Source organism: Galeopterus variegatus, unplaced genomic scaffold (genome assembly GCF_000696425.1).
Source record: "Galeopterus variegatus unplaced genomic scaffold, G_variegatus-3.0.2 Scaffold119, whole genome shotgun sequence".
Taxonomy (NCBI): Eukaryota; Metazoa; Chordata; class Mammalia; order Dermoptera; family Cynocephalidae; genus Galeopterus; species Galeopterus variegatus.
In genome coordinates, this window is record NW_007726230.1 from 305958 (window position 1) to 320786 (window position 14829).

Genomic DNA, 14829 nt, shown 5'->3' on the forward strand with positions numbered 1-14829 from the left:
CTGGCTATGAAATTACCAAACTAACTCTAGACTGCCTATTTCTGGACTTCTTTTCTGGGAAAGAAAACTAAACTTTTATCTTAACAAAATAATAAGAATCACCTAGCAGTTCCAGCTAACTATTGCTGAGCAATAAAACCCCTCAAAGTATAATGACATAAAATAGCCACCATGTTATTATGCNTTGCTGAGCAATAAAACCCCTCAAAGTATAATGACATAAAATAGCCACCATGTTATTATGCCCAAGAATCTGTGGGTCAGGAATTTGGAAAGGGCACAGCAAGGACAACTCTTCTCTGCTCCATGTTTACATTACTTTTGCTACATAACCTAAGGATTTAAAATTACAGTGGCTTAAATAAAATTAAAGAAGATTCTCTATTTCTTATCAGAGACCCAGGCTCCTTTCCTCTCTCTCTTCTACCAGCCTCAAGATTGCCTTCTGGGGATAGCCAGTTAACTCTCTTGGTTAGAGTGTGGTGCTGATGACACCAAGGTCAAGAGTTCAGATCCCCTTACCAGCCAGCAAAAATAAAAAGATTGCCTTCTGGTCCAATATTGCTGCTGGAGCTCCACTCCTCATGTCCACATTCCGGGCAGCGGGGAAGATAAAGGAGTGGGTTCTGGCTATGAAATTACCAAACTAACTCTAGACTGCCTATTTCTGGACTTCTTTTCTGGGAAAGAAAACTAAACTTTTATCTTAACAAAATAATAAGAATCACCTAGCAGTTCCAGCTAACTATTGCTGAGCAATAAAACCCCTCAAAGTATAATGACATAAAATAGCCACCATGTTATTATGCTCAAGAATCTGTGGGTCAGGAATTTGGAAAGGGCACAGCAAGGACAACTCTTCTCTGCTCCATGTTTAGGGCCCTGGCTCAAATGACCTGAGCTGCTGGGGAGGACTCAAATAGCTGGGGTCTGGGACAGCTGGGGCTAAAGGATCCACTTCCAAGATGACTCCTTCACTCACGTATCTGGGGCCTGGCTGGTAAATCTGGGAAGGATGAAGGACAGGCTTGGCTGGGACTGTCAATCGTAACACCTTCATGTGGCCTCCCCAACATGGTGGACTTGGGTTAGTCAGTCTTCTTAAATGGCACTCAGGGTTCCGAGAGTATCTACACAGTGGCAGCAGCATGAACCATCATGACTCACCCTCAGAAGTCACAGAGCTCCACTTCAGTAATCTGTTGGTGGAAGTGGTCACGAGCCAGCCCAGATTCAAGAGGAGGGGTCAAAGAGCCCACCTCTGGATGGGAGGCGTGTCAACAAACATGCAGCCACATTTTAAATCCCTGAAAAATGGTCTTTTAAACACACTCATGTAAAAGAAGTCCACAGGGAAGGCAGTCCACGACACTTCCACAATTCACCAGGAACCCCATTCCTTCCAACTCTCTGCTTTCTCGTCTCTTGTGTAGTCCTTGGCCTCGTGGTCCAGGATGAGCCCTGGAGCTCCAGCTATCACATCCATATTCCAGGTCACAAAAAAGAAGAAGGAGAGAAAAGATCAAACTCCCTTCTTGTTAAAGAGACTTCCTGGAAGTCCCACACATCCTTCAGCTAATGTCACCAACCAGAACTTGGTCTCATGATCATACTTAAGTTGCAGGGAGACCGGGAAATTTTGGTTTTTTTACCTCAGTGGCAATGTGCCCAGCTAAAAATCAGAGTTCTGCTACTAAGGAAGGACAATTTATAGGTGACTAGCGACTGCAAGTACCCACTGGACAACTCCACCTGCAGGTCCTATGCGCTACACCTCCCAGTGGTAGCAGTGACCTGGGTAAGTGGCCACAGAGAAAGGAGATCAGGTATGAGAGTGAAGGGGGCTTTCCTTCCCAGACCAGAGCATCTCCTCTGATCTCAGCATGTGTCTCTCAGGTATTGAACAACTCCGCAGTTTAGCTTTCAGAGTAAGATGCTGGATGTGGTCGGCATCTAGAGCCAACCAATGAACGTGAACTAGAGCAAACCTTGTGACCATCAAATTACTATGAAACAAAACCCAAAACACAAAAAACCCTTCCACAGAATTATAATAAAAATTTCCATATAGAAAAGAGAGTCTCGGGCCGGCCTGTGGCTCACTCGGTAGAGTGCGGTGCTGATAACACCAAGGCCACGGGTTCGGATCCCATGTAGGGATGGCCGGTTCGCTCACTGCCTGAGCGTGGTGCTGACAACACCAAGTCAAGGGTTGAGATCCCCTTACCGGTCATCTCATTACTGCCTGAGCGTGGTGCTGACAACACCAAGTCAAGGGTTGAGATCCCCTTACTGGTCATCTCATTAAAAAAAAAAAGAAAAGAGAGTCTCAAGTCTTATTACCAGGACACTTATTTCAAGAATTATTCCATATAACAAATTTCCAGGCAACTAATGGCACGCCCTGTAGAACTGCCTGTGATAGGATTTAGCCTGAAAACAACAACTAGACTCACATGAAAAGTGACCAGAATTGGGATCGTTAAGTCTGAAGAAAGAAAACCCAAAGAATATCTCAATTTGCAAATGGATGCAAGATCACGATCCTAGGGAGGATGGGACGCCTTCCCACTCCTCTGAGGACAGAACGAGAACGGGAAAGTGGCCTCTGCAACCGCATGAAGACAGAGAAGGAACGAAGGTGAGATGTGACAGGTGCCTCCTCTGGGCCAGGAGCTTTTAGGACTTTCTTCTTTTTTGAAGATTAAAGTCAACACATATTTTTTTTTTCTTCCTTAATTTTTTTTTTTTCTGCAGGGCTGGCTGGTTAGCTCAGTTGGTTAGAGCACAGCCTTATAACACCAAGTCACAGGTTTGGGTCCCCATACTGACCAGCCACCCCCCAAAACAATTTTTTTTTTCTGTTTATAAAACAAGAACATGATTATTGTGTAGAATTTGAAAAGTTTTAAAGCACATAAACAGGAAACTAAGATCATTTATAATTCAAAAACTCAGAGATTATTACTATTTGGGCCTTTATCCTTCCCTTCTTTTTCTTGGATACTTTTTTTAACAAAAGTACAAAAATCCTGAACATTCACTTTTTTAAAAATTGTGATAAAAAACACAAAACGTAATATTTACCATCTTAACCATTTTTAAGCATACGGGTCAGTAGTGTTAAGCATATTCACATTGTTGTAGAACAGATCTCTAACTTTTTTATTTTGCAAAACTGAAACTCTATACCTGTTGAATAACAACTCCCCATTTCCCCTTCCCACAGCCCGATAACCACCATTCTACTTTCTGTTTCTATGAATTTGACTATTACAAATCTCATATAAGTGGAATCACATAGTATTTGTCCTTTTGTGACTGGCTTATTTCACTTCATATAATGTCCTCAAGGTTCACCCATGTTGTAGCATGTGCCAAGATCTCCCTTCTTTTTTTTTTTTTTTTTTTTCCTTTTTGTCTTTTTTCGTGTCCGGCAACGGATCGCAACCCTCAGTGTCACGCCCGTACTGGACCGGGACCCGCAACGGGATCGCAACCCTCGGTGTTGCGCCTGCACCTCACTCAGCCAGTGAGCGGGAACCGGTCTATATGTGGGATCCGAACCCTCAGCGGGAGCGCCGCCGCGCTCCCAAGCGGCGCCCTGTAGCAGTGCGCCACCGGGCCGGCCCAAGATTTCCCTTCTTTTCAAGGCTGAATAATATCTCATTATATGTATATAATGTCGTTTATCCATTCATCCGTTGATGGACATTTGGGTTACTTTTACGTCTTGGCTATTGTGAATAACGCTGTTGTGAACATGGGTGTGCAAATCTCTCTCAGACCTGCTTTTAATGCTTTTGGATATATATCCAGAAGTGGTATTGCTGGATCACATAGTAATTCTTTTTTAATTTTTTTAGAAACCACCATACTGCTTTCCATAATAGTTGCGTGGACATTCAATTTTGTAATCTAGGCTTTTCCACTAAAAAGTGTATTCTGAAAATTTTTGCAGGTCGTTAGTATTCTTCTCATGTGACACAATTTTCAGTGACTGCATAGGAATCTATCATTTGTTTAACTAGTCCTCCATGGGGAGACATCTAGTTGCAGTTTCTCACCGTTACAGATACATAAACATCCTCTTAAATAACGCTTTATATTCATTATTTCCTCAAGACACATATCCTCAGGATAAATTTCCTCAGAATAAAATTCCTAAGTCAAAAAGTATGAGCATTTTTAACAACTAATAAAGGTATAATTGATATACAATAAACTGAACATATTTAAAGTGCATAGTTTGATGAGTTTCAGCATATGTATACAACTGTGAAACTATCATCACAATCAAGGAAATGAACTAATCCTTCACCCCCAAAAGCATTCTCATGTCCTTTGTAATCCTTCCCTCAGCTCCTTCCCAGCTGGGTCACGTGGTGGGTATGTTTAACTTTTAAAGAAGCTATCAAACTGCTTTCCAAATTGGCAGTACCACTTTACATTTCTATCAACAGTGTATGAGGATTCCAGTTGCTCCACATCCTCAGCAACAATAGATGTGGTCAGTCTTTAGATTCTAGATATTCTAATATGTAGTGGTATCTTGTGGTTTTAATTTGCATTTTCCTAACAACTGATGATGTTGAACATCTTTTTATATGCTTATTTGCCATCCATACATCTTCTTTTGAGAATATCTGTTCAAATCTTTTTTCTATTTTTAAAATTGGGTTGGTTGTTTTCTTTTTTTTTTTCTTAAAAAGATGACCGGTAAGGGGATCTTAACCCTTGACTTGGTGTTGTCAGCACCACGCTCAGGCAGCGAGCCAACCGGTCATCCCTATATGGGATCCGAACCTGGGGCCTTGGTGTTATCAGCACCGCACTCTCCCTAGTGAGCCACGGGCTGGCCCAAGGGTTGGTTGTTTTCTACTTAAGTTTTATGAGGTCTTTGTGTATTCTGGATACAAGTCCTTTATCAGATATGTGATTTGCAACTATATTCTCCAAGTCTATGCCTTGTCTTTTCATTCTCTAAACAGTATTTTCAAAGGTCAGAAGTTCTTGATTTTGATGAAGTCCAATTTATCAACTTTTTTCTTTTATGTATGGTACTGTTGGTGTCATCTAAGAAACTTTTCCCTAGCCCAAAGTAAAAAAATTTTCTCCTATGCTTTCTTCTAGAAGTTTTATAATTTTAAGTTTTACATTTAGGTCTATAATTCATTTTGAGTTCATTTTTGCATATGGTGCGAGGTGTGGACCAAAGTTCATATTTTTCCATATGGATATCCAATTGTTCTAGCACTATTTGTTGAAAAGACTTTCTTTTATCCACTGAATTGTCTTGGCACTTTATCAAAAATCAATTGACCATATATGTGTGGGCCTATTTCTGGACTCTATTTGTTCCATTGATATGTTTGTTAGTCTATCTTTACACCAATACCACACCGTTTTGATTTCTATAGCTTTATAAGTCTTGAAATTAGGTGGTGTAAGTCCTTCAGCTCTGTTATTTTTCTTTCTTTCTAGGACCTAAGGGGTAGTGTCATATTACTACTTGTTAGTTTCCATTTCTTAGATGGGTCATTCCCTCTTCGCTCACCCTTGACAACTGAAAATATTTGTCATGCTCCTGTGTCTCCTGAAGCAAACATTTACTGTATGCCCTGTGTTTCAAATCGTATAGCTTCCTCCGAAGTAACTTTTGATGGGAAATAATTTACATTTAAACAGACTGCCTTTTTAACTTGTTTCTAAAACAGCCAGCATATTAAGGCTCAGTTTTTTTGGTAGAGATTTGTTTTTCTGGATTAAATCCCAAGTCAATTGAAACAAAGTGTTCATTTAAGATTTTTGTCCAGAGTTTTGGAAATTATAACAATGTCTTCATCATTTGATGTTCAACAGGTGTTCAGAAAACTACATCTATATTTGGATACATGCCATTTCTGTTAGGTAGCGACCTCTTTTTCTCCACTCCAGTGACCTAAATAGTTCCTACAAATAGAGTAGTTGTCATTACAGGAAATAGGTTGAATCCAGGCCTGCAACTACACTGTGAATGAATTCAGCAAAGCAAACACAGTCAGTCCTCTGTATCGGTGGGTTCCACATCTGTGGATTCAACCAAACGCGGATTGAAAATATTCGGGCAAAAACTTGCATCTCCATGAAACTGTCAAGCGCAAAAAAAAAAAGTGTCTATACTGAACATGTACTGACTGTACTGACTTTTTTTTCTTGTTATTCCTTAAACAATACAGTATAACAACTACATAGCATTTAGATTTTATTAGGCATTGTAAGTAATTTAGAGATAATGTAAAGTATATGGGAGGATGTGCATAGATAATATGCAGATACTATTTTAAAATACCCCGGCGGGCGCGAGCGCGCGGGCGGCGCGGACGCGGTGCAGACGGTGACGGGCGGCCTGCGCTCGCTCTACCTGCGCAAGGTGCTGCCGCTGGAGGAGGCGTACCGCTTCCACGAGTTCCACTCGCCGGCGCTGGAGGACGCCGACTTCGAGAACAAGCCCATGATCCTGCTGGTGGGCCAGTACAGCACGGGCAAGACCACCTTCATCAGGTAGCGCGCCCCGCCCGCTCCTCGCCCCTGCCAGGGCCCCTGCCCCCACCACCTGGGCGGGCCTCCCCACCTGTGTGCGTCTTGTCACCAGCCTCCCGCCGCCCTCGGGCAATCTGCGACGCCTTCTTCCCCTTAGCGCAACCCGCTCGCCGCTGCTTCCCCTCTACTATCGCCGCGACCTCAGGTGTCCCCTCCGAGTCCGGGTTGGCGCTCCCCGCGCGGGCAGAAGGGTCCCCGGAACCTGTCCTCTGCTCACTCCGAGCCCTTCTTCCTTGCTGTTGGGAAGGCGTTCCCTCTGGCTGGCCTTATCCTGTCACCCTGGCCTGGGGGCCCTGGGGAGGAGTGCGAGGCTATAATAAGCATCTTCGTGATGAGGGAGTGATGCCTAGGGCTGGAACTGCGGACAGAGAGGTGTGGGGTATGAGGATGGGCTATGGAGTCACGCTTGGGGAGTTAAGCCTCTAGCACAGTGCCGAGCACAGAACTGTTTATCGAATGAATGAATGGCAACAGTAGGAAGGCATTACACGTGCACCGTTATCTTGAGGTCCTTACATGCAACCCCCACCCCCGCTGCCGCCGCCACCGCCACCAGCAGCAGCATCACCACAGTGTTTCGGGAAGTGGGTAAAGAGGTCGCCTTCATTCAGCTCTTGCGCTGCCTCGCCTTTACCCGGCCATAGGAAGTTAGCTGTGCATAGCAGCCGCCCCAGGCAGAGGACCTAAGGGGTAGTGTCATATTACTACTTGTTAGTTTCCATTTCTTAGATGGGTCATTCCCTCTTCGCTCACCCTTGACAACTGAAAATATTTGTCATGCTCCTGTGTCTCCTGAAGCAAACATTTACTGTATGCCCTGTGTTTCAAATCGTATAGCTTCCTCCGAAGTAACTTTTGATGGGAAATAATTTACATTTAAACAGACTGCCTTTTTAACTTGTTTCTAAAACAGCCAGCATATTAAGGCTCAGTTTTTTTGGTAGAGATTTGTTTTTCTGGATTAAATCCCAAGTCAATTGAAACAAAGTGTTCATTTAAGATTTTTGTCCAGAGTTTTGGAAATTATAACAATGTCTTCATCATTTGATGTTCAACAGGTGTTCAGAAAACTACATCTATATTTGGATACATGCCATTTCTGTTAGGTAGCGACCTCTTTTTCTCCACTCCAGTGACCTAAATAGTTCCTACAAATAGAGTAGTTGTCATTACAGGAAATAGGTTGAATCCAGGCCTGCAACTACACTGTGAATGAATTCAGCAAAGCAAACACAGTCAGTCCTCTGTATCGGTGGGTTCCACATCTGTGGATTCAACCAAACGCGGATTGAAAATATTCGGGCAAAAACTTGCATCTCCATGAAACTGTCAAGCGCAAAAAAAAAAAGTGTCTATACTGAACATGTACTGACTGTACTGACTTTTTTTTCTTGTTATTCCTTAAACAATACAGTATAACAACTACATAGCATTTAGATTTTATTAGGCATTGTAAGTAATTTAGAGATAATGTAAAGTATATGGGAGGATGTGCATAGATAATATGCAGATACTATTTTAAAATACCCCGGCGGGCGCGAGCGCGCGGGCGGCGCGGACGCGGTGCAGACGGTGACGGGCGGCCTGCGCTCGCTCTACCTGCGCAAGGTGCTGCCGCTGGAGGAGGCGTACCGCTTCCACGAGTTCCACTCGCCGGCGCTGGAGGACGCCGACTTCGAGAACAAGCCCATGATCCTGCTGGTGGGCCAGTACAGCACGGGCAAGACCACCTTCATCAGGTAGCGCGCCCCGCCCGCTCCTCGCCCCTGCCAGGGCCCCTGCCCCCACCACCTGGGCGGGCCTCCCCACCTGTGTGCGTCTTGTCACCAGCCTCCCGCCGCCCTCGGGCAATCTGCGACGCCTTCTTCCCCTTAGCGCAACCCGCTCGCCGCTGCTTCCCCTCTACTATCGCCGCGACCTCAGGCGTCCCCTCCGAGTCCGGGTTGGCGCTCCCCGCGCGGGCAGAAGGGTCCCCGGAACCTGTCCTCTGCTCACTCCGAGCCCTTCTTCCTTGCTGTTGGGAAGGCGTTCCCTCTGGCTGGCCTTATCCTGTCACCCTGGCCTGGGGGCCCTGGGGAGGGAAGGAGTGCGAGGCTATAATAAGCATCTTCGTGATGAGGGAGTGATGCCTAGGGCTGGAACTGCGGACAGAGAGGTGTGGGGTATGAGGATGGGCTATGGAGTCACGCTTGGGGAGTTAAGCCTCTAGCACAGTGCCGAGCACAGAACTGTTTATCGAATGAATGAATGGCAACAGTAGGAAGGCATTACACGTGCACCGTTATCTTGAGGTCCTTACATGCAACCCCCACCCCCGCTGCCGCCGCCACCGCCACCAGCAGCAGCATCACCACAGTGTTTCGGGAAGTGGGTAAAGAGGTCGCCTTCATTCAGCTCTTGCGCTGCCTCGCCTTTACCCGGCCATAGGAAGTTAGCTGTGCATAGCAGCCGCCCCAGGCAGAGGACCTAAGGGGTAGTGTCATATTACTACTTGTTAGTTTCCATTTCTTAGATGGGTCATTCCCTCTTCGCTCACCCTTGACAACTGAAAATATTTGTCATGCTCCTGTGTCTCCTGAAGCAAACATTTACTGTATGCCCTGTGTTTCAAATCGTATAGCTTCCTCCGAAGTAACTTTTGATGGGAAATAATTTACATTTAAACAGACTGCCTTTTTAACTTGTTTCTAAAACAGCCAGCATATTAAGGCTCAGTTTTTTTGGTAGAGATTTGTTTTTCTGGATTAAATCCCAAGTCAATTGAAACAAAGTGTTCATTTAAGATTTTTGTCCAGAGTTTTGGAAATTATAACAATGTCTTCATCATTTGATGTTCAACAGGTGTTCAGAAAACTACATCTATATTTGGATACATGCCATTTCTGTTAGGTAGCGACCTCTTTTTCTCCACTCCAGTGACCTAAATAGTTCCTACAAATAGAGTAGTTGTCATTACAGGAAATAGGTTGAATCCAGGCCTGCAACTACACTGTGAATGAATTCAGCAAAGCAAACACAGTCAGTCCTCTGTATCGGTGGGTTCCACATCTGTGGATTCAACCAAACGCGGATTGAAAATATTCGGGCAAAAACTTGCATCTCCATGAAACTGTCAAGCGCAAAAAAAAAAAGTGTCTATACTGAACATGTACTGACTGTACTGACTTTTTTTTCTTGTTATTCCTTAAACAATACAGTATAACAACTACATAGCATTTAGATTTTATTAGGCATTGTAAGTAATTTAGAGATAATGTAAAGTATATGGGAGGATGTGCATAGATAATATGCAGATACTATTTTAAAATACCATAGGGGCTGGCCACTTAGCTCAGTTGGTTAGAGCAGAATGCTGATAACACCAAGGTCAAGGGTTCAGATCCCCATACCAGCCAGCCACCAAAAATAAATAAATAAATAAAGCAGTGCCTGCCAATCTTCCCCCCAACCCAAAAAAGGAGGGCTGGCAGTTAGCTCCATTGGTTCGAGTACAGTGTTATAACACCAAAGTCAAGGGTTTGGATCCCCAGACCTGCCTGCCACCAAAAAAATCTTTTAAATACCATTCTATATCAGAGACTTGAGCAACCACAGATTTTGGTATCCTCAGAAGGTCCTGGAACCAATCCCCCATGGATACCAACAGATGACTATATACTCTTATTGAAATTAGTTCTAGACAGTAAATTGAACATGAAGAATGACTAAAGAAAATCATTTTTAAATTGCTTTACTTGGTGCTTATTAATAAGCCAAAATAGTATTAAATATATCACCCCAGACACTCAAAATGGGCCATACATGTATTACAGTAACTAGCACCTTGAAAAATGTCAAACAGATAATACAGTTAAGGTCTCAGTAATACTGACCAGTTTTTAAGTACTTGGGATAATAAAATATTACAATCATGTGGTATAAGAGTGGGAGGTGGAATTTTTTTTTTTTTTTTGAAACGTACAAAGAATAAGAGCATAGCATTGCTATAATCTAGTGGTGACATGTTTCACAGCACCCTGGGCATTTCATCCTCTTTGTTTCTGCCATCAGGGCCTGCCTTATTGTGCCCATGTGTAGTTAGGGAGGCCCCTTGCTCGATGCTGAACCAACCTGGAGATAACATGGCCCTCTCTGTGCTTCCATAGACTGGACAACAAGCAGGAGACAAGCAGTCAGGAAAACACAACTCACAGGCACGTGAACCAGTTTTTTTTTTTTTTTAAGATTACTATTTCATTATATCTCACTCCTCTCTTTATCCTTATTTAGGGGAAACTTTGTGGAATAGCTAAGTATAGTTTTAAGAAGTGTTCTGAGATTTGACTCCTGGTGACTACATCCAAACTAACTACTACTCAGTAGGTGCTGGAGCCATGTGCCACCCTAGGGGGCAGAAGGATCACTATATCAAGAAGTCTACTAGTTCTTCCCTGGGCCAAGGGCTTTGTCATTAGGCAGTGGGCACAAAGTGGACCTGTGAGCTTAGAAGAAAATCAGTGTGGACAGGGAGCTTGGTGAGGCCACAGGAGACCTGAATTTGGTTTCAGAGTAGAGCTGGGAGGAAGTGATTCAGCTCCTGGGAGGTAAGCCAAAATGAGAGGCAGCTATCCTGGAGGCTCATGCACTTGGAATGGTGAGCAGAGGGTTGGCCCAGGGTGCTGACCATCCTAGATCCTACCTGAGTGACACCATAGTTAGTGGCCTGCATTGTTTGCGTCTAGCATTTGAGCCCTAGAAGCTCATAGTCGGCTGTGGGGTGCATCTATCTAGTAGTCATAGATTCTTATCTACCTGAATTTCTGCACATCCCAAGAGGCCACTGATGACACAGAACCCACGCTAACATGGAGAGAAACTTCTCATTGTAAAGCCACTCAGCAAAGCCTTCAGTGTACATTCCACACCTTTAATGAAATCTGACTCTTCCTTCCTTTTGTCCCATGGCTGGGAAGCATGAGGAGACCCACTAATACATGGTGGGCCAGGACGTTCATCAGGAGTGAGGCACCAAGTGTGCACCTTGCTCTAATGAAAACGTCTCCTAGATGGGGTGGATAAAGAGCCTGAGTGTCAAGAAAATATGCTCACTCCTACATGGAAGAGCACCAGGAGGGGCCCAAGTGCAAGGAAGAGGATGAATACAGAGAGTTGGTGGACTCTGCTGCAGACCGCAAAATTGATCCAGAAGGAGACTTCCGGTGACATAGACATATTTGTCAAAGTCTCTTTGGGGTAAAAGCAGAACAGCTGATAAGCCTATTATCTCATTGACAGTTTTATTTCTCACAAGACAGAGGATGCATGGGAGGAATTATTGGCTCTTCTACCTCTGACCGGCAAGGAAGAATTGGCCGGAGAAGAAGAGATGAGCACTGGGGAAAGGTGAACATGTTGTCTTAGACTCTATCACAGCCAAGGAAGGGTGGATGTTGAGCTTGGCCAGGCTCGTGTCCAAAACTGAGAAAAACAGATTTCAGAGATTCCTCCAGAAAAATCCCTGGGCCCAGGTGCTGTGAAGGAAGCAGAATTACTCAGCTGTTACTTTGTTTCCTCCTTTTCTCTCAAAGAAAGTGATCAGAGATGGTAGAAGGGAGCCCAGCCGTGTTTGAGAAGGGATTAAACCCCAAAGGACGAGGAGGTCTCTCAGGGCCTGTCACAGGTGAGGCTCAGGAAATATCTGGGTGGACAGATGGATGGGAGGACAGCACAGAAAGACCTTGCAGTTCTCAAAGAACTGTGTTTGGTGATTTTTTTAAATTCTGAAGAATATGAAAAGTATCGGAAAATTGGAGGCAGGCAAATGTCCTAGTTTATAAAACAAGGGGAAAAATACATTCTGGATAGGAACAAAGCCCTACTCCATACCCTTGATAACCCTGTACACTCAGTAATTAAAAAGAAGGGGAGTGAAGGTGCTCACTAGGAGGCAGCCTGGTTCATCCTTTTTTTAAAAATCACATTACAGAAACAGTGTGGACGCAATTTGGTGATTCTCACCCTCATTCAGGTGCTGGAGCCCCTGCAGATCACACCTACACGGGGCTGGCCAGTTAGATCAGTTGGTTAGAGTGTGGTGCTGATAACACCAAAGTCTAGGGTTGGATCCCCTGTACTTGCCAGCTGCCAAAAAAGAGAGAGAGAGAGAGAGAGAGAGAGAGAAAATAAAAGTCACGTCTACAGATCCTAGTGTACATTAATTTAAATAATAATGATTTCAGGGATGGACCCACTATCACAGAACTTAGCTTCATGGGTAATATGGAAAAGAATCAACAGGCCATTACAGCTCTGGGTGACAAGGGCTGTGGCATTAAAGCACACAGTGGGCTGGGGGCATAGGAGGGACCCCTCATTTAGGCTTGGGGGTTAGAAGAGGCCTCCCTGAAGATGTAGCCTAAGAGCTGAGCTCTGAGGAATGAGCAGAATTAGCTGCCCAAAGAAGGTCAGGGAGTGAGGATGGGGAAGTGTCAACCATTAGGCCCAGGTTTCTGGGGTAACTGGGTGGGTGTTAGAGCCATTCACTGAGATGGGGACCCAAAAAGAAGAAGAATGAGGTGTAATTATGAGTTTACATTTAAACCTGTTATGTTTTAAGTAGACACCAAGGTGGAGATGTCCGTGAGGGCTGACATGGGTCTGGAGCTCAGTAGAGTGTCTGGGCTGACGTACTGATTTGGGAGTGTCAGCACTGGTAGCCAGCATCTGGGGAATAGAAGTCCTCGTACAGGATTCTAAGGAACACTGATGTTAGAGGAAAAGAGAGAGGAAGAGGAGTTTGTGGAGACAAAGGAAGAAATGACCGGAGTGGAGTAATGCCAGGGGTGGATGGTGGCTCACAGCTATCTTAAGGCTCTTTAGGTTGCAAGTGACAGAAATCCAACTGAAAATGGCTTAAGTAAAAATGTTTTCATGGAACTGGTCAGACCAGGGTGTGCTAGCTTCAGGCATGGCCCTCTTCTGGCCATTGGCTTCCCTCTCAGGCCTTGCCCCTCAGGGGTGGGCCGGCAGCCATTTCCAATTCCACTCATATTCTGCCATCTCAGCAGCCCCAGTGGGAAGAAAGAACCTCTCCCCCAACAGTTTCAGCAACAGTCTCAGGTTTGAGTCTCATTGTTTTGACTTCGTCCATATGCCCATCCCTGAGCCCAGGGACAGGGAATGAAATGCCTGGAGTGGGGGGTCAGCCGCCAAAGCACATGGCCTAAGAGTGGGGGAAGGTGGCTCTTCAGGATGCTGTTATCAAAAAAGGGGGAAATGGATACTAGACGCCTGAAACAACAGATGACCCCCAGAAAAGCCAGGGTAAGAGAGAAGGGGTGGTCGGCTGTGTCATATGCTTCTGGGAAAAGTATTGAAAGAGAACTGGTGGATTGGCCGTCAGGAGGCAGGGTGACCTTGGCAAGAGCCACTTCAGTAAGTGGCGGTGATGGAAGCCAGATGGCAGTGGGTTGAGGAATGAGTGGGAGGTGAAGCATCAAATATAGAAAATTCTCAGCAACTGGGCACCGAAGCGGACAACCACACCCTGGTCACAGGCATTAAGGGGCTTTGGTTAAAGATGAGCGCAACCTCGGCAGAGTTAAAAGTGGTTGGGAAAGGGCTGGCTGATTAGCTCATTTGGTTAGAGTGCGGTTTTGATAACACCAAGATCAAGCGTTCATATCCCTTACTGGCCAGCTGCAAAAAAAAGAAAAAGAAAAAAAAGTGGGTGTAAAGAAAGAAATTAAAGAAAGAAAAAACTAACAAAGTAAAAGTGGGTGGAACGGGGGACTGTAGAGAGGGAGCAGCTAGTGTTCAGAACTACTAGGAGCCAGGACTTGGAGCAAGGGTTCTGAGGAGGCCAGGGAGTGCTGCAGGGGAGGCTGGGGTGTGGCGTTGGCGGCAGCGGTCAGTGCAGAGAGACCCTGCAGGTCACCTGCTTGTGTGCTCCTTACATCATCTACCTGACAAATGGCAGTGCTGCTGCAAGATTCACAGAAATACAAGGGGTGGGGAAGGGTTTTATAATTATAAAATTCTCTTCTTAACTCACATCTAGAAGCTTACTTCTAAAAGTCATTCAATGTACTTACAAACCTTGGCAAATTATGAACTAGAAAGTCATGGTTCCTGGATCTGCCTGTGCATCAGAATCACCTGGAGATCTTTTGAAACAGATTCAAGGGCCCCACCATTCCAGACTTCCTGAGTTGAAGTCTCTGTGAGTGAGGCTCAGAATTCTGTTTTTGTTTTTCTTTTTTTTTTTTT

General features: G+C 44.7%; 1 protein-coding gene across 2 annotated transcripts in view; it reads left to right on the forward strand.

The window, feature by feature from the left end:
- Nucleotides 1-6361: 6361 nt before the first annotated feature.
- The window catches only part of EHD4 (EH-domain containing 4), a 75983-nt gene continuing 67515 nt past the window's right edge, over nt 6362-14829 (forward strand). Inside the window, exon 1 of one of the 2 annotated variants that reach the window (XM_008587455.1) lies at nt 6362-6543. In XM_008587455.1, the coding sequence (XP_008585677.1) occupies nt 6494-6543 (50 nt within the window). In that variant the 5' untranslated portion in view covers nt 6362-6493. Of the gene's footprint in view, nt 6544-8116; nt 8322-14829 lie in introns of those variants that run through there. The other variant, XM_008587447.1, reaches the window with a different exon arrangement.